Source organism: Leptopilina heterotoma, unplaced genomic scaffold (genome assembly GCF_015476425.1).
Source record: "Leptopilina heterotoma isolate Lh14 unplaced genomic scaffold, ASM1547642v1 Lhet_187, whole genome shotgun sequence".
NCBI lineage: Eukaryota > Metazoa > Arthropoda > Insecta > Hymenoptera > Figitidae > Leptopilina > Leptopilina heterotoma.
Genome location: NW_025110906.1, coordinates 886,066 through 907,234, shown reverse-complemented (window position 1 = coordinate 907,234; position 21,169 = coordinate 886,066). Strand labels below are relative to the sequence as shown.

Genomic DNA, 21,169 nt, shown 5'->3' with positions numbered 1-21,169 from the left:
TTGGGGTCGCTGAATCCGAATCTGAAGTCAGATTTAAAAAATTCAAAATGGCGGACCCAAAATGTTGACTTCGAAAAATAAAAAAATTTCAAATTCGCTTTAAACTCGTTACTTGGGGGGTTTTCGGGGTCTCTGATTACAAATATGATGTCAGATTTTTAAAATTCAAAATGGCGGATCCAATATGGCGGATAATTTCAAGATTGATGCGATTCGATTAAAATTCGTTTCTCGGGGGTTTTTGGGGTCGCTGAATTTGAATTTGATGTTCGTTTTACAAAATTCAAAATGTTGGATCCAATATGGCGGATAATTTCAAAATTTATGCGTTTTGATCGAAATTCCGTTCCCGGGGTTTTTTGGGGTCGCTGAATTCGAATTTGATGTTCGTTTTTCTAAATGCTAAATTTTGGATTCAATATGTCGATCAAATTTTTTGAATGTTGACAAATTTGTCTAAAATGTTTACTCAGGGGTTTTTGAGGTAACTTCATATTTTTTTCGCATCAATCTTGAAATCATCCGCCATATTGGATCCGCCATTTTGAATTTTGAAAATCTGACATCATATTTGTAATTAGAGACCCCGAAAACCCCCGAGTAACGAGTTTTAAGGGAATCTGAAAAAAAATTTTTTTTTGAAGTCGACATTTTGGGTCCGCCATTTTGAATTTTTTAAATCTGACTTCAGATTTGGATTCAGCGACCTCGAAAACCCCCGAGAAATGAATTTCCCTTAAAACGCTTTAATTTTAAAATTATCCACCATATTTGGTCGCCATATTGGATCCGCCATTTTGAATTTTCAAAAATTAACCTCAAATTCGAATTCAGCGACCCCAAAAACCTTATATATGATTAAATCATATTTTTTTGTAAACTTTTTTTTCGGACCGTTTTTGGACCACAAGCGATTTTCAACTAGACTGCGAAGGGGTTAATTTATATGACAATAAATAATTTTATTTTAAAAATATTTTGTGTGAAGCAACTCGAAAATAAAAATTCCAATAAAAACTAATATTACAGCTACTACTAACTAGTTCTAAAAACTGGAATCAAAAATAATTATTTGGATAGGTTTATTTTTTAAGTAAATTAAATTAAATAATTAACCGAATTCGTTAATATTAGAATTAGAATATTCTTTATCTAAATGAAAAAAAGAATTTCTCTAACACTATTATTTAAAATTATAACACTTTTCATAATATGGAGATAAAATACTGTTTTGTAATACTCCTGAGAAGTGATATTTAATTATATAATAATTTTTCAATTTAAAAGTATGACGTCGAAAAGTGCATATAGTTTGTAATAATTATTCGAAAAATGTATTGAATAATATTTCATTACAAAGGTATTAATAGAGAAAAAAAATATTAACGAGTGTTAAATAATTTACTACAACTGTAAATGAAAAAAAAAATAATAATCGAATTAATTTCTTGTTTTTAAATGGTTGTTAAAATATTCATTATAAGTTAGATAATTTTTTTGGTTTGGTTATTCTTCACTATAAAAAAATAGTAACAGGTAATTAAATTTTAACTAATTTGAAAGAACGAGAAAAAAATGTTGTTATTTTGAACTTTAAATAAATAATTAATTATTCAATAGTTGTTAATCAACTATTCAATAATTATTAATCAGTTATCTATTAAATAATTATTGATTAATTATTAAATAATTATTAGTCGATTATTAAATAATTATTACACTAAAATAAAAAAATTTACTTGATTCAAATAACCGATTACTTGTCAAATTATAAATATTTACTTGAATCGAATAATTTTTTATTGAAATCAAATAAATTTTATTTGAGCCAATAATTTTAGTATTTGAAACAAATGATGTTTACTTGACTCTCAAAATATGAATAAGTAAAAATGTTTACTAATTTGAATCAGTGACTGACTTTTTGCTTTTGAATTAGTAAATTTTATTAATAAATAAGTAGAAATTATTCATTTATTAGTAAAGTTTAAAAAATAAAAAAAAGTAAAAGTGACTGACTTTTTGCTTTTGAATCAGTAAATTTTACTAATAAATTAGTAGAAATTATTATTTATTAGTAAAATTTACTAATTCAGAAGCAAAAAGTCAGTCAATAGTTCAAATTAGGAAACTTTTTTTTACTTATTCAAGTTTAGAGAGGACTTAAACCAAAATTCTTTGATTCAAGTAAATATTTATTTAAGTAATAATTATTAAATAATAATTAAATAATATTGAATAAATACAAAATTTTATTACTAATAAAAATTGTAATAATGTATTCTTAATGTGAACGTTTATATTCTCTAAATTTGAATTGGTAAAAATGTTTCTTAATTGGAATTAATGGCTGACTTTTTGCTTTTGAATTAATAAATTTCACTAATAAATAGTAATCTTTACTAATTTATTAGTAAAAATTTACTAGTGACTAACTTTTTGCTTTTGAATTAGTAAATTTTACTAATGAATCGTAATTTCTACTGATTGTAAAATTTTGCTAACAAATTAGCAATTAATTACTAATCAATAGTAATTTCTACTAATTTATTAGTAAAATTTACTAGTGGCTGACTTTTTGCTTCTGAATTAGTAAATTTTACTAATAAATAGTAATTTTTACTAATAAATAGTAATTTTTACTAATAAATAGTAATTTTTACTAATTTAATAGTAAAATTTCCCTAATAAATTAGCAATTAATTACTAATAAATAGTAATATTTACTAGTTTATTAGTAAAATTTACTAGTGACTAAGTTTTTGCTTCTGAATTAGTAAATTTTACTAATAAATAGTAATTTCTAATAATTTAATAGTAAAATTTACTAATAGTATATTTTATTATTTTTTTTATGTATTTGTAGTAAATTAGTAGAAATTACTATTTATTACTAAAATTTACAAAATTCAAATGCAAAAAGTCAGTCACTAGTAAATTTTACTAATAAATTAGTAGATAAATAGTAAATAGTAATTTCTATTTATCAGTCAAATTTACTAATTCAAAAGCAAAAAAATTCATCACTTATTCAGATTAGTACAAATTTTTACCAATTCAAATATAGAGAGTATTAATAAAAAATTGATTGCAAATTTTATAAATATTGCATTAATTTTAATTTATTTATTTATTTAAATTCACGTGAGTGATAATGTTGCAAATATTTTTTTTTAATAAAACAAATAAATTGCAGATATATTTGTATATATATACTTAAAGATAGCCAGTATCTTTAATGCAAATATAGATTTGTCTCATAAAAAAAATTTGCATTTTAATTGAAGAATAATTTAATTATCCTGCAAAGTGTGTAATTTAAAGAAAAATATTTAAAAACTTACCCTCTGCAAATACGAAGTAAGAGTAACGAATCCTTTCAACATAAAAGAGGGAATAGTTGCTCTTATCCAAGTTGGCTGCAAATGTTTTCGTAACAGTCGTAAACTTTTCGATCCCAAGTCTATTGCCAGTCGTAAAGTATCGGGTCTCTCCGTTGGAAGAAATAGTATAACATTGTATCGTGGATTCTAGAAGCAAAAAAAAAAAAAGAATTCTAAAAATTTTAAATTTCCATTTTGACAATTTTTTCCAAATTTAAAGAAAATTAATTTTTTTATTTTTATTTACTAAAAGAACGATTTTATTTATATTTTCTCATTTATTGTATATTATTTATATTTGTTATTATATTTCCTTATTTATTATTTTGTTAATTTAATAAAATATGTACAATTAATTATTTTTTATGTCTTTAATTTATTTAAGTATTCATAAATTAGAAAATATATCACAAGGCATAATCGAAAAATATTTTTTCTTTACGTAAAAGAAATTTTACTTAAAAAAGCTACAATTTTAATTTTTATTAAATTTTAATTTGCGAAAAATTTTTATTTTAATATTTGTATTTATTTATTTATATTATAATATTTATATTTGTAATTATTAATTATTTAAAGAACAAAAAAAAGAATAGATTTTTGTTTTGGTCTTTTATAGCAAAAAATTTTGTTTAGAAGGACATTTGAGAAGAATTGATGCTTCTCAGAAGCGACCCTTGACAACATTATAATTTTGTCTCGAAATAATGCGTCTCGCTCGTTGAACTCTCTTCGTATAAATTTTCACGCTTGGTGAACTTCGTCTTTTTGCGGAAAATTATCATTTTTGTTTGTTTCATGTTATCCAATTCGCGTAACTGATTACTGTATTTCCTTCCGGTTATAATTATTTCATCAAGATCAATATTTTTCTCTTTTAAAATTGCTCTCATTACAATCCCCATTTATAAAGGTGACAAACAAAAAATAACAATTTTTTGTTTCCTTAACACGAAATTGTTTCATTATTCTCTCCAATAGAAAATTTTGTAAAAATATTTTGTATTTAAATAAAATCATTTGAAAATTTATTTATTATAATTATATTAATTCTAAAATAATTAATACATATATATATATATATATATATATATATATATATATATAAAAATTAATAATTATATTAATAATTATTATTTTTTTCAATTAGAATTTTATTTACAAAATATTGTTCTTTATAATAAAAATCAAATTTTAACTAAATAAATGTTTAGTTATAATACTAATTAATAAATGAACTAATTACTATTTTTTTTACCAATTATATTAATAAATAAATTTTTTTTTTCTGATTGTTTCAACTTTTTTCAGAAAAATTTGCGATTTACTGATTGAAAAGCAAAATAGGAGATTTATTTGCAAAAAAAAAGAATAATTTCACTGAGAGGAGAGTGAAAAAATAAAGATAATTTTTGCGCAAAAGTATCGGGAGACATTGGAGTGATCATAAAGTGGTATATTAAAGCTTGGAGTATTGAGAAACGTTCTTTGTGAAATGAGTGTGGTTTTATGAGGTGATAAAAATACGTTTAGAAACTGACATCCAGAGGAAATTCCACTGCGACAGCTTTTAACGAAGGGAAATATGCGAAGGGAAGAACTGCAGTGTAAGTTGCAGCTGTCACTGTAGCAACATCACAGCCATTAACTAGAAATGCAACTTGCTTCGAATCCCGCACAGTTGCCTCCTCAACTTCTTGCGGTGGTCGCCAAATATTCAAATGCTGCATCCAAAGACCGTCGTCTTAAATCAAACACAAAAAAATTAATATTATTTATTGTCTCTCTCTCTCTCTCTCTCTCTTTAACTTTTGTTAATTAATTTCTTTATTTTCTAAATTATTTCTTATCTCTTTTTCTATAATTTTTTTTTACTTTTTTTAAATATTTCTTTTTTTTTAATTAACATTTTTATTTTTTAATAGTTTATTTTTTATAATAATTCTTTTTCTATTTTATTAACTAACTTCTTTATTTTAGAAATTATTTATTGTCTCTCTTTTCTTAACTTTGTTTTTTTTTTTTAATTAACTTTAATTAACTTCTTTATTTTGATAACTACCAACAATTCGCGCGCTAAAGCGCACCGGTAACATTTTAGGATAAAATTATCAATTTAAAAAAAAATAAAATTTAAAAATTTGTAATTCAAATTTTTGTTGAAATCTCTAAAAAAATCCAATTTTAGAAAAATTACAAATAATTGCAGAAATTCAATTATTTTTAAGAGTGATAAAATTTTTCTCATAAAATTCAATTATCTTTCAAATTTAAAAAAAAATCTCGTCAAAATAACAATTATCTTTAAATAAATAACAAAATTCTTCCCCAAAGTTTAATATTATTTTCAAATCAATTTCAAATTCCCAAAAATAGTACTCGGTAACATTTAATTATTTTCATAAATAATAAAAATTTTCCAAGAATTCAATTATTTACAAATTTTTCTATAAATTCCTTCGCAATAATTCAATTATTTTTATAAATAATAAAATTTTTTCAATTATTTTCATAAAAAATAATTAAAAATTCTAGAAAATAATAATTGATTTGGAAAAATAATTTAGAAAAATAAGTTAGGTACTGTAATAATATTCTTATAATATAAAAAAATGATTTTATCACTCGGTCATCTTTAATTATTATAAAACATGAAGATATCGATTACTTCGAGTCTTCGACTCGGAGCAATCGCTGTCTTCATGTTTTATAAAAATATTCTTATAAATTAGTGAATTTAAAAAGATTTAAATTTGAAATTTTTGAAATTCTTAATTCCTATGGAAAAATAATATTCATTAAATATTTATTTAAAAAAAAAGTTATTGATGTTTTCGAATAATTTTACAATTGAGGCCTTGGATCCAATAACTCGCCCGACGCTCGAAGGCACGCGCTAATACCAGTCGGGTAGCAGTGAGTGGCCCAGAGGCGCTCACTGCTCACTGACTGGCAGTTGCGCGTTCCTCCGAGCGTCGGGCGAGTTATTGGATCCAAGGCCTCAATTAAAGAAATTCGTAAATAAGAGAATATTTTTTTGAGTAAATTTTTTTCCTTTATTTTCTAAAAATTTTAAAAGTTTCAATTTCATTTTCAATTAAAATTTATAATTGACAAATAGAATAGAATAAGTGATGTTTATTTTCCAAAAATTTAAAAAGTTCCAATTTAATTTTCAATTAAAATTTATAATTGACAAATAGAATATAGAATAAGTGATGTTTCTTTTCCAAAAGAAAAGAATGAGTTTCTGAACAATATTGTTAGGGAGAAATATAAATTATGCATAAAATGGGTATATTTCCTATTTTTTAATTTTAATTTTTTAACAATTAACAATTTTCTATTTTTTATAAATAAACAAGAGAAAAATTTGCATAATTTAGATAAGTCAAACGAAATTTGTTACCAAAAAAGCACAATGATTAAAAAATTATTATACAAATTTAAAATATTTTCAGAATATTTTGAAACTGTGAGAGATTGAAAAATTAATTAATACAAATATAAATATTTATAACATGAAATATACATTTTCACATCTTTTTATTATCATTTTTTTATCTGGTGAAAAACAACAAATTATTAATTTTATTACAATAAACAAAATTAAAAAAATATTAAATAATTCTCAATATTTCTACAGTATTCTGAAACTGAGTGATTATAATTCTCATTAAAACAATGCTGAATGTATGGAAAATTTTATTTTTAAACCAAATTGCTTCCAACATTTGCATTCATTATAAATGAACTAAATTCTGATTGAATTAATGAGAAGAATATTAAATGAAATTATTGATAATTGAAAATAATAAAATAATAAAATAATAAAAAAGGAATAACAAAAAGAATATATAATATTTTTATTATTTATTATTATTTACTTTTTATTTTAATTATTTATTTTTATTTTATTATTATTTATTATTTATTAACAGAAATTGATAATTTTGTCGATTTTAGTAGAAAAAAAATTACTAATTGTGTGGTTTTGTCTTAACGGAATTTAACAGTCCTGTTTTTCTCTCCTTTTTTTTACTCATTATTTCGTGGCACTTTCGATCAGGATATTGGAAGTTTCGTAAGATTTAAAAACTTACTGTTAACCAGCCTTTCAGAAAATTTTAATATGAATCTAGCTAAAGAATGTGTACTGGAATAATTCTATCGGCAAATGTCACTAAAAATAATTTTAGCAAAAAATATTTTTCCTTGGAATTCTATTTCTTAAGTGGCATTTTTTTATTGTTCATCTAGAAAAAATCGGCGAATAATTTATTTTAACTTATTATACTACTTTTAGTTTCAATTATTTTCTATGTAAACTAAATAATAATAATAGAGAGGAAAAAGAAAACTCTCTCAATGAGACTAATTTCTATATTGAAATTTTCTTCTAAATTATAATAATCTCTAAAATTCTTTCTTACGTAAGAAATCTCTTCGCGTAAAAAATCATTAGCTGCTGATTTTTTTGCAGTTTCATAATAAAAAATTTTTGACTCTCTATTATGTATGTTTATTCTATTTTATTCTTTTTTTATTCTTCTTATTTTATACTCTTTAATTCTTTTTGAATTCTTCTTATTTTACTCTTTATTCTTTTCATATTTTATTTCTTTTATTTTATTCTTTTCACTTTTTTATTTGTTACTTTCCTCTGGGCAAAAAACCATGTTTGTTCCAAAAAAATGTTCTTAAAACATTTTTAGAACGGATTATGTCCGACAAATAATGTTCTAGAATATTATTTGAAAATCCAAATTCTTAAAATGTATTGGAACATTATTTGGTGGACATAAAACATTCTAAAAACGTTTTTTGAACGTTTTTGGAAAGTATATGGTTCTTTGCCCAGAAGTTTTTTACTTATAAAAATAAAAACTTACTAAAAATTAAAAATATAATTAATTTACCAAATTAGAAAAATTTTTACTACTTTACCAGGATAAGTTGAAAAATAATGTTCAACACTTCTTCGTTTACGAACATTATTGGACGATGGACTTTCAATTGTTGGTACAGCTTCAGTTTGAGTTGTGGAATCATCAATAATTGTCGATGGAACATCCGTTGTTGGAGCATTAGTGCTGATGCTAGTCGGAGCATCTGTCTGAGTGATGGTAGTTGGAAAATCTTTCACTGTAGTCCCACTGGTTGGAATAATATTGGTACTACTATTACTACTACTACTAACTGTTGTAGATGCCCTTAGTCCTGGAGTCACTGGCAACAGACGGGCTGAAAATTATTTTATAACATTTAATACTTCTTTCATTTTGATAAAATTTCAACTCTCCAAATATCAAAAAAAATTTTAAATTAAAATTATAGTAAAAATTTTGGTTTTAATTAAAAAAACATTTTTAACCAGAATTAACCCTGTATAAGTAAATAATGAACTACGCAATTTTCTTGAAAGTATCAAATTGATACTAAAGTGGATCAAATTTATTGCCAAAAATTTGGATCAATTTTTTATTTGATCCAGAGTTTTGGTATCAATTCATTGCAATTTGGTACTTTTAAGTTAACAGTGATAAGAAAATAATAAAATTTGACTAATCCTCTGGAAATTCCATGGTTCTTTCTCCACGGAGTTTCCGTTAAAACTCCATGGAAAAAAACGCCAAATTTGATATTCAACTCAAAAAATTGTTATAAAAGAATTTCAAGGCGTCGATTTTCAAGATACAAATTTTTCTGAATCGAAAATAAATTCTAAAAAAGATCTCAGTACCTAGGTGTTTCAGAAGAAGCTCTTCTTTAATAAAAAAAAGCTCCAATTTGAAAGAAAAAAACACTAAATTTTATATTCAACTCCGAAAATTGTTAAAAAAAATTTGTCAAGACCAGCGTCGTTATTCAAGATACAAAATTTTTTCTGGACCGACAGGAAGAAAAATCCAAAAAAGTTATATGTACCTCAGTGTTTAGAAAACGCTCTTTAATAAAAAAGCTCCGATTTGATATTCAACTCCAAAAATTGTTTTAAAAAATTGTCATGACCATTATAGTTTATCAAGATACAAATTTTTTTGATCCGAAGTAAATTCCAAAAAAGTAAGTACCTAGTTGTTTCGGAAAAAGTTCTTCTTTATTAATAACAAAGATCCAATTTGATGAAAAAAATCAATTTTAATAATCGACTCCAAAAATTGTTACAAAAAATTGTTAAGACCAGCGTCTTTTTTTAAGATACAAAATTTTTTCTGGACCGTAATTCCAAAAAAGTAATGTATACTTCCGTGTTTGCAAAAAGCTCTTCTTTAATAAAAAAGCTCCAATTGGTAGAAAAAATCTCAAACTTGAAATTCAACTCCAAAAATTTTTTTAAAAAATTGTCAAGACCAGCGTCGTTTTTCCGAATACAAATTTATTCTAAATCGGAAATAAATTTTTAAAAACTTCTGAGTACCTACGTAATTTGGAAAAAGCTCTTTTTTAATAAAAAAAGCTGTAGTTTGTTAAAAAAAAAGCTCAAATTTGAAATTCAACTCCAAAAATTGTTTAAAAAATTGTCAAGTCCAGCGTCGTTTTTCAAGATACAAATTTTTTCTGAATCGGAAATAAATTCTAAAAAAGTTCTGAATACCTACGTAATTCGGAAAAGCTCTTTTTTAATCAAAAAAAGCTCCGACTTGATATTCAACACCAAAAATTGTTTAAATAAATTTTCAAAACCAGAGTTGTTTTTCAAGATACAAATTTTTTTCTGAATCGGAAATAAATTCTAAAAAAGTTCTGAGTACCTACATAATTCAGAAAAAGCTCTTGATTAATAAAAAAAGGCTCCAATTTGTTGAAAAAACCCCAAATTTGAAATTCAACACCAAAAATTGTTTTAAAAAATTGTCAATTTCAGCGTCGTTTTTTCAAGATACAAATTCTTTCTGAATAAAAAAATTTTTTTTTAAAGATTTGACTACCTACGTGTTTCGGAAATAGCTTTTTTTTAATAAAAAATCTCCAATTTCTTGAAAAAAGCCCAAATTTGAAATTCAACTCCAAAATTGTTTTAAAAAATTGTCAAGGCCAGCGTCGTTTTTCAAGATACAAATGCTAAAAAAGTTCTTAGTACCTACGTAATTCGGAAAAAGCTCTTTTTTAATAAAAAAAAGCTGCAGTGTGTTAAAAAAAAGCTCAAATTTGAAGTTCAACTCCAAAAATTGTTTAAAAAATTGTCAATTCCAGCATCGTTTTTTCAAGATACAAATTCTTTCTGAATAAAAAAAAATTTTTTTAAAGATTTGACTACCTACGTATATCGGAAAAAGCTCTTCTTTAATAAAAAAAGCTCCGATTTGATATTCAGCTCCAAAAATTGTTTTAAAAAAAATTTTAAGACCAGAGTTGTTTTTCAAGATACAAATTTTTTCTGAATCGAAAATAAATTCTAAAAATGTTCTGAGTACCTACGTAATTCGGAAAAAGCTCTTGTTTAATAAAAAAAAGCTGCAGTTTGTTTGAAAAAGCTCAAATTTGAAATTCAACTCCAAAAATTATTTTAAAAATTGTCAATTCCAGCGTCGTTTTTCAAGATACAAATTCTATCTGAATAAAAAAAAATTTTTTTAAAGATTTCACTACCTACGTATTTCGGAAAAAGCTTTTTTTTAAAAAAAAAGCTCCAATTTTATGAAAAAAGCCCAAATTTGAAATTCAACTCCAAAATTGTTTTAAAAAATTGGCAAGGCCAGCGTTGTTTTTCAAGATACAAATTCTAAAATTGTTCTAAGTACCTACGATATTCGGAAAAAGCTCTTTTTTAATAAAAAAAAGCTCAAATTTGAAATTCAACTCCAAAAATTATTTTAAAAATTGTCAATTCCAGCGTCGTTTTTCAAGATACAAATTCTTTCTGAATAAAAAAAAAAATTTTTAAAGATTTCACTACCTACGAATTTCGGAAATAGCTTTTTTTAATAAAAAAGCTCCAATTTTATGAAAAAAGCCCAAATTTGAAATTCAACTCCAAAATTGTTTTAAAAAATTGTCAAGGCCAGCGTTGTTTTTTCAAGATACAAATTCTAAAAATGTTCTGAGTACCTACGTAATTCAGAAAAAGCTCTTTTTTAATAAAAAAAAGCTGCAGTTTGTTTTAAAAAAGCTCAAATTTGAAATTCAACTCTAAAAATTGTTTAAAAATTTGTCAATTCCAGCGTCGTTTTTCAAGATACAAATTTTTTCTGAATAAAAAAAAGTGTTTAAAAGATTTGAGTACCTAGGTATTTCGGGAAAAGCTCTTCTTTAATAAAAAAGCTCCGATTTAATATTTAACTCCAAAAATTGTTTTAAAAAAATTTCAAGACCAGAGTTGTTTTTCAAGATACAAATTTTTTCTGAATCGAAAATAAATTCTAAAAATATTCTGAGTATCTACGTAAATCGGAAAAAGCTCTTTTTTAATAAAAAAAAGCTCCAATTTGATGAAAAAAGCACAAATTTTAAATTCAACTTGAAAAATTGTTTTAAAAAAATTCTAAGAAATTTCTTTAGAAATTGCATGGAGAAGTTCTATGGAATTTTCAGGGGGTACTTCCATAAAATTTTTTGACATTGGTAAATTTAATTAATAATTAGTACCTAATTATTAATTAATTCCACTATTTGATTATATAGTAGAAGTACCTAATATTTGAATCAGAGACTGACTTTTTAATTAAATTTAAAAAAAAACTAATTGTATAGTAACCCAATGAGTTATTTTTAATTTAATTAAAAAGTCAAATTTAATTAAACCAAATGTTACAATTTTATTCTGAATGAAAATAATAATTGTTATTTTTATTATTATCATACTTGTTGTACTCATCCTCGGCTTCCGCATCGTGGACGTAATCGAGTCGAGGATGCGCGACGAAGTTTGAAATTTGTCCGAAGTGGTTGATCTAAGTGTCGATAAACTCGGCCTCGAATTCAATGTCACTGTCATTGGACCGAATGATGCTGATCTCGTCGGTACCAAGCGTGAGGCGAACGTTGTGCTCTCCATTCTCGTCGAGGTCAATGATTCCGTGGGTGTTTCAAGTTCGTTACTCGATCCCAAATTACTCGCGGAATTTGCCACCGAGAACGGTGCCATTGAATCAGCAAAATTTGTCATCGAACTCATTGTACTCGATGATACCGAACTCGAAATTCTCCCCGACGAATCACTGTCACTTGTGGGTGTGTCGAAAACTGATGACGATGAGGACAATGACGACGAGGATAATGATGACGTTGATGATGATGAGGAAGAACTTGGAGAAAAAGAAGAGGAAGAAGGAGATGGAGAAAAAGATGAGGAAGAAGAAGATGGAGAAAAAGATGATGACGAAGAAGGAGAAAAAGATGATGATGAAGAAGGAGAAGAAGATGATGATGAAGAAGATGGAGAAGAAGAAGAAGATGGAGAAGTAGAAGAAGAAGATGATGATGAAGATGGCGAAGAAGAAGATGAAGACGAAGAAGTGGAAGAAGCAGAAACAGTAGAGCTTGTCGATTGTCTAATAGCGGAATTATTAGGCGTTACGGAAATAATATCAACAGAAGTATCAATGGTTGTTGTTGGGGGATTTATTGTAGTTGCTGCGGATGTTCCGCCCGTCATTTGAGGATTCGCTCCATCGGGAGGAAGCGTCGTTGCGGCTGCAGGAGTTCCCGTTGTTGACATTCCATCCATTCCTGATGTACCATTTGCTCCCTGATTAGCAGCTCCATCAGCAACCATAGTCCCCATTGTATTATTCACCGTTGTATTCATCATATCACCAGCCATGGTTGTATTATCATTAATATTAACAGTCGTCGCATCAGTCGCATTCATCTGTGAATTATCTATCGTGAAATCAAAACCGTAAAATCTCAAAATGTCCTCAAATTCAGGACGCAAGCGCGTGTTGTCCTTGTTCAAATTCAGTCCCCCAAGAAAGCCGTCCGCATTCAGGTAGCTCTTAAAAATCAATTTAATTATTTACTTCTCTCCAATTTTTAGTACAACTAAAAATTAGCATTTTCTAATTTAAATTCAAAATTTTTTAATTATAAATTTCAAAAAATTGAGGATTAAGAGAAAGAGTGTACAGAAAATAATGCAAGAATTTTTGTCAAGATTATTATCTTGACAAAAATTGCTGTGCAATTTTTGTCAAAATAATAATCTTGACAAAAATTCTTGCACCATTTTCTGTGTGCTAAAAAAATAACTATAAAAATTAGCATTTTCGAATTAAAATTCAAAATTTTCTAATTATAAATTTTCTTAAAATTGATAATAAAGAGAAAATGTGGAAAGAAAATGGTTGCGATTTACCCGGAGTCTACGATGAATGTCTCTGAGTCCAATTCGAGTGATTTGCCGATCGTGCGGCAATTGAAGACAATCGGCAATTTGTTTACTGCCACGTCCAGCTGAACCCTCGTAAAGGGCAATTAGTACAAAGCCCAGGCCCGTGGGAGAAAATGCAACATTTCCTGGCACATGATACTGTTGAAGTATATTAATTCCTAAACTATTGATGACATCCGTCATTACGTCCACCGGACGTCGTGGAACTTGACGCATCCAATGTTCATTGTTGGCATTTTGATAGTGACCGTTCACCAGGAGAAAGGAAACTTGAAAATTATTTATTCAATTGGAAAAATATATTGAAATTGAAATATATATTGAAAATTTGAAATACAAGGTGTCTACTATTTTCGTTCAACAAAATTCCCAGCTTTGTACTAATTTTTTTTCAGAAAATTTATTTTTGTTTTTGATAACATAAATAAATCTACAAATGGCTTGCAAATTTTTTTTTTTATTAGAGTTTTTATAAATAATTAAATTCTTTTGACAAGTTTCTTTAAATTTTTTGAAGATTTTTTTTAAAACAATTTTAATTGAAAATTTGGAAAATAATTGAATTGAACAAAGAATTTTTTCAATTTAAGCAATCTTGTCTGTTCATAAGAATAATTCAAAAATTTGATTAATTCAATTTTAATAAAATTTATTGATACTAATTGAATTTCTGCAAAGAATTTTACTATTTATAAAAATAATTGAATCCTTCCAAAGAATGTTATTACATATTTATAAAAATAATTGAATGTTTGCGTAGAATTTTATTAAAATTTTTGCAAATAATTGAATTGTGAAGAACAATTTAAGTATTTATAAAGATAATTAAAATTTTGAGGAGAATTTAAAAAAAATTGTAAACATAATTGATTTTCTACGAAGAAATTTATTACTTTTGAAAATAATGGAATTACTTTTTTAGAATTTTATGGAAATTTATGAAAATAATTGAATTCGTGTGAAGAATTTTTTTTTAAAAATAATATTTAAAAGAATTTAGTAAATCTGAAGAATTTTGCTATTTATAGAAATAATTGAAAATTATAAAAATAATTGAGAAGCATTTTTCTCAGTTTCTAGAAATAATTGAATTCTTTCGACAAATTTTAATAAAATTTTTAAGAATAATTACATTTTTCGAGGAGTTTAATTAAAATTACATTAAAAATAATTGAAATTATGCAATGAATTTTACTATTTATGAAAATAATTAAATGTTTGCGTAAAATTTTATTAAAAATTTTGCAAATAATTGAAATGTGGAGAACAATTTAAGTATTTATAAAGATAATTAAAATTTTGAGAATTTAAAAAAATTTTAAACATAATTGAATTTCTGCGAAGAAGAAGAATTTTATTACTTTTGAAGATAACTGAATTCTTGTTAAGAATTTTTTTGAAAAATAATATTCAAAAGAATTTAGTAAATGTGAAGAATTTTGCTATTTATGGAAATAATTGAATTCTTGAGAAGAAATTTTTAAGAATAATTACATTTTTCGAGGAATTTGATTAAAATTGTATTAATAATAATTGAAATTATGGAATAAGTTTTACTGTTTATAAAAATAATTCAATGTTTGCGTAGAATTTTATTAAAATTTTTGCAAATAATTGAATTGTGGAGAACAATTTAAGTGTATTTATAAAAATAATTAAAATTTTGAGGAGAATTTAAAAAAAGTTTCAAACATAATTGAATTTCTGCGAAGAATTTTAATACTTTTGAAAATAATTGAATTGCTTTTTAGAATTTTATGGAAATTTATAAAAATAATTGAATTCTTGTGAAGAATTTTTTTAAAAAATAATATTCAAAAGAATTCAGTAAATATGAAGAATTTTGCTATTTATGGAAATAATTGAATTCTTGAGAAGATTTTTTTTCAGTTTCTAGTTTCTAGAAATAATTGAATTCTTTCGACGAATTTTAATAAAATTTTTAAGAATAATTACACTTTTCGAGGAGTTTAATTAAAATTACATTAAAAATAATTGAAATTCTGCAATGAGTTTTACTATTTATGAAAATAATTGATATTGCGAAGAAATTTTTAAGAATAATATTATAATAATTACGGTGACTAACTTTCCTTGATTATTTTCTAAAAATTTAAATAAAATTCTTTAAAAGTAAATTAAAAATTTCAATTATTTATTTATAAAATTTCAATCATCTTGAAACAACAGAATTGAAAAATTTCAAAAATCTTATTTTTCAGAATTTTCAAAAAAAAAACTTTGCGAAAATTCAATTTTATTAAAAAATTTTAAGTGTGTATCTTTCTTTAAATTAAGTAATAAAAATTTTAATTATTAATCTTCGCACAAAGAAACATGAATACATTAGAATGTGACTCTTTATATAAAATTCAATTATTTATCAATTATTAATTTAAAATACTTTGAAAAGTCGATTTGTTAAAAAATTTTTAATGAAATTCTTTAAAAAATTTAATTATTTTCAGTTGAATTTCTCAAAATTTCTATTAATTTGATAATTTTTTTTTAGTTTATTTAATTTTTTACTATCAAATTAATTATTGTTAATTAATTCAAATTTAGAGAACAGTATAAATATCTATAAAAATTAAAATAAAAAGCGATTTTTCAAAATCAAATTAAAATAATAAAACTTTTTTTAATTTGGTGAGAAAAAATTCCCGGTTTGACATAAAATTCCTGGCTTTCTTCCCGGTCAAATTAAATTTAAGGCTATTCCCCAGTTTTCCCGGGTTTCCCGGTTAGTAGACACCCTGTGAGAAAAATATTTTTTAGTGAAAATTTCCACTAAATTTTTAATTATTTTTACTATAAATTACCACAAATTTAAGGATTTATTTATTATTTAGCATACAAACGAGACAATATTCATTGTTAATTAATTAAGTTTGAATAAATAAATAAAACAATAATTAAGTTAATAATCTTTAATTATAATTTGAGTGAATAATGTTAATTAAATAATAATATAGAACAAATTCTTTCTGGAAATTTTTTTTGAGAATTTTTTTTTATGACATCGACAGGTATTTTTAACAAACAATTTTGACGTGATTATAAATAATTATAGTTGCTAACTAAAAATTATTATATAGATATTAATTATGTTTTTTAATGCTCTAAAATTGCTGCTCTTTTCTAGCCGAATGTTACGTAATTTTAAAACAAACTCGAAGAATAATATTCAAAATATGTATTTTTTTTATTTCAAATGAAAAGTATGTATGATAACTATAATAATACACATCTAGAATTAATACCGTTTATAAAAAATTATTATATGCTAAAACTACGAGACTCTATAATTAAATTTCAGTTAATTGTGCGAATAGAATTAGAAATTCAGAAAGAAATGAGAAATAAAATAAAATTTGTCAGTATTATTAAATATTACGATAAATAAATAATAAAATAGTAAATAAATAAATAAATAAATAATAAAATAGTAAACGAATAAATAATAGGTTCAATAAGTAAATAATAACAATAATACATTAATTAAAAATTTTTAATTAATTAACAAAAAACTAATAAAATTAAAATATCAAAAAACCAAATAAATTTTAAAATACCAAAAAAATTTTTACATACGATTCATGAAAATAATCCAACTGGTTTTTTCCATTGTCCTCCCCGTTCACTGATGAAATAATTTTCTCAAATTATCTCCAGAGAGTGTTTTTTTAGAGAGAGAGAGAGAGAGACACAAAGAATCCAAAAGAGAGATTACGTAAAAAAACCCGCGAAATTTGCACTGTTAAATATCACTTAAAATTTTGTCACATAATTTTATATTGAAGCAAACACACGAAAAAACAACAATACTTTTTTATGGAATAAAATTTAAGGAGAAAAAAAAATGACTTACTGAATGAATAAAATAAATAAATAAATAGTGAATGATTAGAAGATTAGAAAATATAGTCTTTGCCGGACGCGTTCTTCAGCGGAACTGCCGCGGTTCTTGCCGCGGGGCCCGCCACGACTCTCAGGGTTTTTTAACACGCAAGGTCGTCAGGTAGATAACCCCGTACCATCATTTCACACGATAGTTTCCTCCCTCAACTCCACGAAATCCACAAATCATTCATTGACTTCTTCCTCATTCTGCGGAAAAAAAAAACTAGTGGAAAATTCTTTTCCACCACATGAAAATATAATTTCACAAACACTTCCACTTTTTTTAAAAATATAATTTATTTATAGATTTAATTAAAAAAAAAATATAATAGTAAAACTAATAACAATACTTTAATGACAATAATTAATAATGCAATAATAAATAATTAATAAATTATAATAATAATAATAAGTAACCTAATAATAATTATTGTCTTTTATATTTATTAATGTTATTGTTACAATAATAAATATAAAAGACAACAATTATAAATAGTACCAAATAATAATTATTTATTTTCATTTACTTACGTAAACTAAATAAATATAATTTATCTAAAATAAATAAATAGATAATATAAATAAATTATAATTATTTTTTCAATTTCATTGTACTTTTAATAAATAATAATTTATTCGTATTTTATTATTATAATCAAGGGTTTGAAAGAATCTGCTTTGAACCCGTGTATGAATTAAATAAATAAAATAATTTATATTGTTTCTTATTTTTTTGATGACAAATGAATAAAAAAATTGAAAAAAATGTTTACAGAAATTTTTGAAAATAAATAGAAAATAGTGTTTTAGATTTTAAATCTAAAACACTATTTTCTATTTATTTTCAAAAATTAACTGAAAAAAAATATTTATTCGATATAAATGAATATTAATTTGATAATATTCAATTAACAAAATAATTTAATAAAATATTTAAAAAAGAAATTATAATGAAAAACTTGAGAAAAATAAAATATTAAAAAAAGAAATATTGGAAAAAAGCGAAAAAAATTTAGGAAAAATAATATTGTTTTAAAATTAAAAAATCTGTGTGAATTAAAAATTTATTCTACAGAAATAAATATTAATTTATTAATTTTCAATCCATTATCTGAATGAAATAAATTTTTTTCCACTGGAAGAAGGAAGGGAAAATTTTCAATTTCCCCAAAAATAAAAATTTGCAAATAGAAATTTTTTTTGAAATAGTGATTTAAAATTGAAATCTTTATCAATTTACTGAAAAACATAAGTAATATAAATTAATTCAATTCAATATAAATAAACATTAAGGGGATTTGAACCTTGATGACGTCACAGTTTGTGCAAAGCATTAGTTTTAAATCTGTGACGTCATCATGGTTCAAATGCCCTTAATTGATAATTAATAATTAATTAATAATAATTAATAATAAATAATAATAAATAATAATTAATAATTAATTTAATTAATTAATTAATTAATTAATTAATTAATTTAATTAATTAATAATTAATAATTGTCATATATAATTATTTGAACCAAATAAATTCTTGTTCCACCGTAAAAAATTATAAGAAAATTTTCAATTTCCCAAAAAAAGAAAAGAGAAAAATAATAAAACACTTTTATTTATAAACATATATTGAAAGTTTTCCAATAATAAAAAAAAAAATTTTTTCTCATTTGAAAATGAACGGAAACGAATATCATTAATCATGTCCATATTCATTTTCATAAAATTCACGCGTATATATGTTTATTAAATGAGTTATAATTGCGCTCTGTTTCATTGTCCTAGACTCTTTTCTTCTTTATTATATATGATTATATATATACATCGTTAGTGCGCGATCACCGATCAAGATCGACGAGAAAATTTTACAATAGAAGCTTCAAGTTCACACAGAATTATTCCTATAGATCACACACACGTTATGTAAGATTAAATAGCGTGCAAGAAAGAGAGAATAAAAAGCAAGAAAAAAAATTTTCAAAGCCGTTAAATAGAAAAAGATGCAAATGTATTTTGTGACAGCAGCTTCCATATGGGTATAAATAATATAACCGGTATCACAATTTTTATCTTTAAGATTCGTTAATATATTTTTTTTTCGCCTGTCAGATTGAAATCAGTCGAAAAATTTATATCCCTTTATTATACACACCAGACTCGAGAAACTTTGATTGCAAATTTTATTCCTTTTGTTTTGCATTTTTTTTTTTTTTTTGTTACAAAAGATCAAAAAAAGATTCGAAAAATTACGAAAAATCTGTTTTGAAAAGAAGAATTTTTTTCGAACAATTTTTTAATGTTAAAAATTCTAATTACTGTTATAATTTGTAAATAATAAATTAATAATTTAATTGTTGAGGAATCAATTAGCATTTCATGAACTCAAGGAATTATAAAAATAATTATAATAAATTTATTATATTCCTACAGTTTCATTGCAAGTATCAAATTAATTCCAAATTGGATGAAATTGATCAAATAATTAATAATTATTTGGTAATTAACAATTACTTGGTAATTAACAATTATTCAGTATTATGAATTAATAATTATTTAACAATTAACAATTTATCAGTTTATACCGATAAATAATGGAATCATTATTAATTCATTATTGAATTAATAATTATTTAGTAGGTAGTTATTTATTAGTAATTAATAAATATTCAGTAATTAAAAATTATTCGGTAATTACTGGAGTTATTAAATTCATTTTTTGATAACAAGAAAAATAAAGAAAAATTCTTCCTATTATCGATGAAAAAATTTATTAAATATTCATAAAGGGATAAAAATATTCAACCAATTACTACTTATTCAGTAATTATAACAATTATTCAGTAGTTTATAATCAATAAAAAAATTATTTTATTCGGTAATTAGGCAATAAAAAAAAAATTACGTAATTAAATTTGTTATCTAACCTTTTTACATTTTTGAGGAAATTTTCTCTATTCACACATTAATTGACTTTAGCTTGCACTCAAGTTGGAAAGATTGCGACTGAAGAATTGAAATCTGATCTAGTTATGATTTTCATTCATTAGGAAAGTGAAATAGCGTAAAATAACAAGCGATTGGAGAAGGGGAATCATTACCGATTATGTAATTTCATGACTTTTACCCACGGTGCAATGGAACAATGAAACCTTTAAGGATAATTGCTTCGCACCACCGATTCATTCAATTTCTTTTATTTTAAATCGAATAGAAAACGCAAAACAAAATAATTTGCATTTTAAATTTTTTTCAACAATGTTTTTTTTTTTTTGTAAAATCGTGTGAAAATGTTATTTATGTATTGAAATTCAATTATTATGATAAATGTTATTTATTTATTCAAATTCAATTATATTATGAAACAAGTAAATAAATATAGTAATCTAATAATAAATAAATAATTTTTAATCACAAAATAAATATTTATTAAGCAAATAGTTAATTTATTAATTTGAAATCTCACGTTGAACAAACATTCATTAAAACGTTCATTTAAAATTTTAATACTTATTTAATGTAATAATAATAATTATTTAATTAATTTAACATTT

The 21,169-nt window shown here is 23.7% G+C and overlaps 1 protein-coding gene across 2 annotated transcripts in view; it reads right to left on the bottom strand.

Moving 5' to 3' along the window:
* LOC122500480 (A-agglutinin anchorage subunit-like) overlaps positions 1-20,613 on the bottom strand; it is a 29,003-nt gene extending 8,390 nt beyond the window's left edge. For both annotated transcript variants that reach the window (XM_043609422.1, XM_043609423.1), the window contains exons 1-7: positions 20,543-20,613; positions 17,314-17,829; positions 13,684-13,988; positions 12,189-13,323; positions 8,331-8,627; positions 4,925-5,127; positions 3,345-3,530 (exon numbers count right to left, since the gene is read on the bottom strand). In XM_043609422.1, the coding sequence (XP_043465357.1) occupies positions 3,345-3,530; positions 4,925-5,127; positions 8,331-8,627; positions 12,189-13,323; positions 13,684-13,988; positions 17,314-17,347 (2,160 nt within the window). In that variant the 5' untranslated portion in view covers positions 17,348-17,829; positions 20,543-20,613. The remainder of the gene's footprint in view (positions 1-3,344; positions 3,531-4,924; positions 5,128-8,330; positions 8,628-12,188; positions 13,324-13,683; positions 13,989-17,313; positions 17,830-20,542) is intronic.
* Positions 20,614-21,169: the final 556 nt, after the last annotated feature.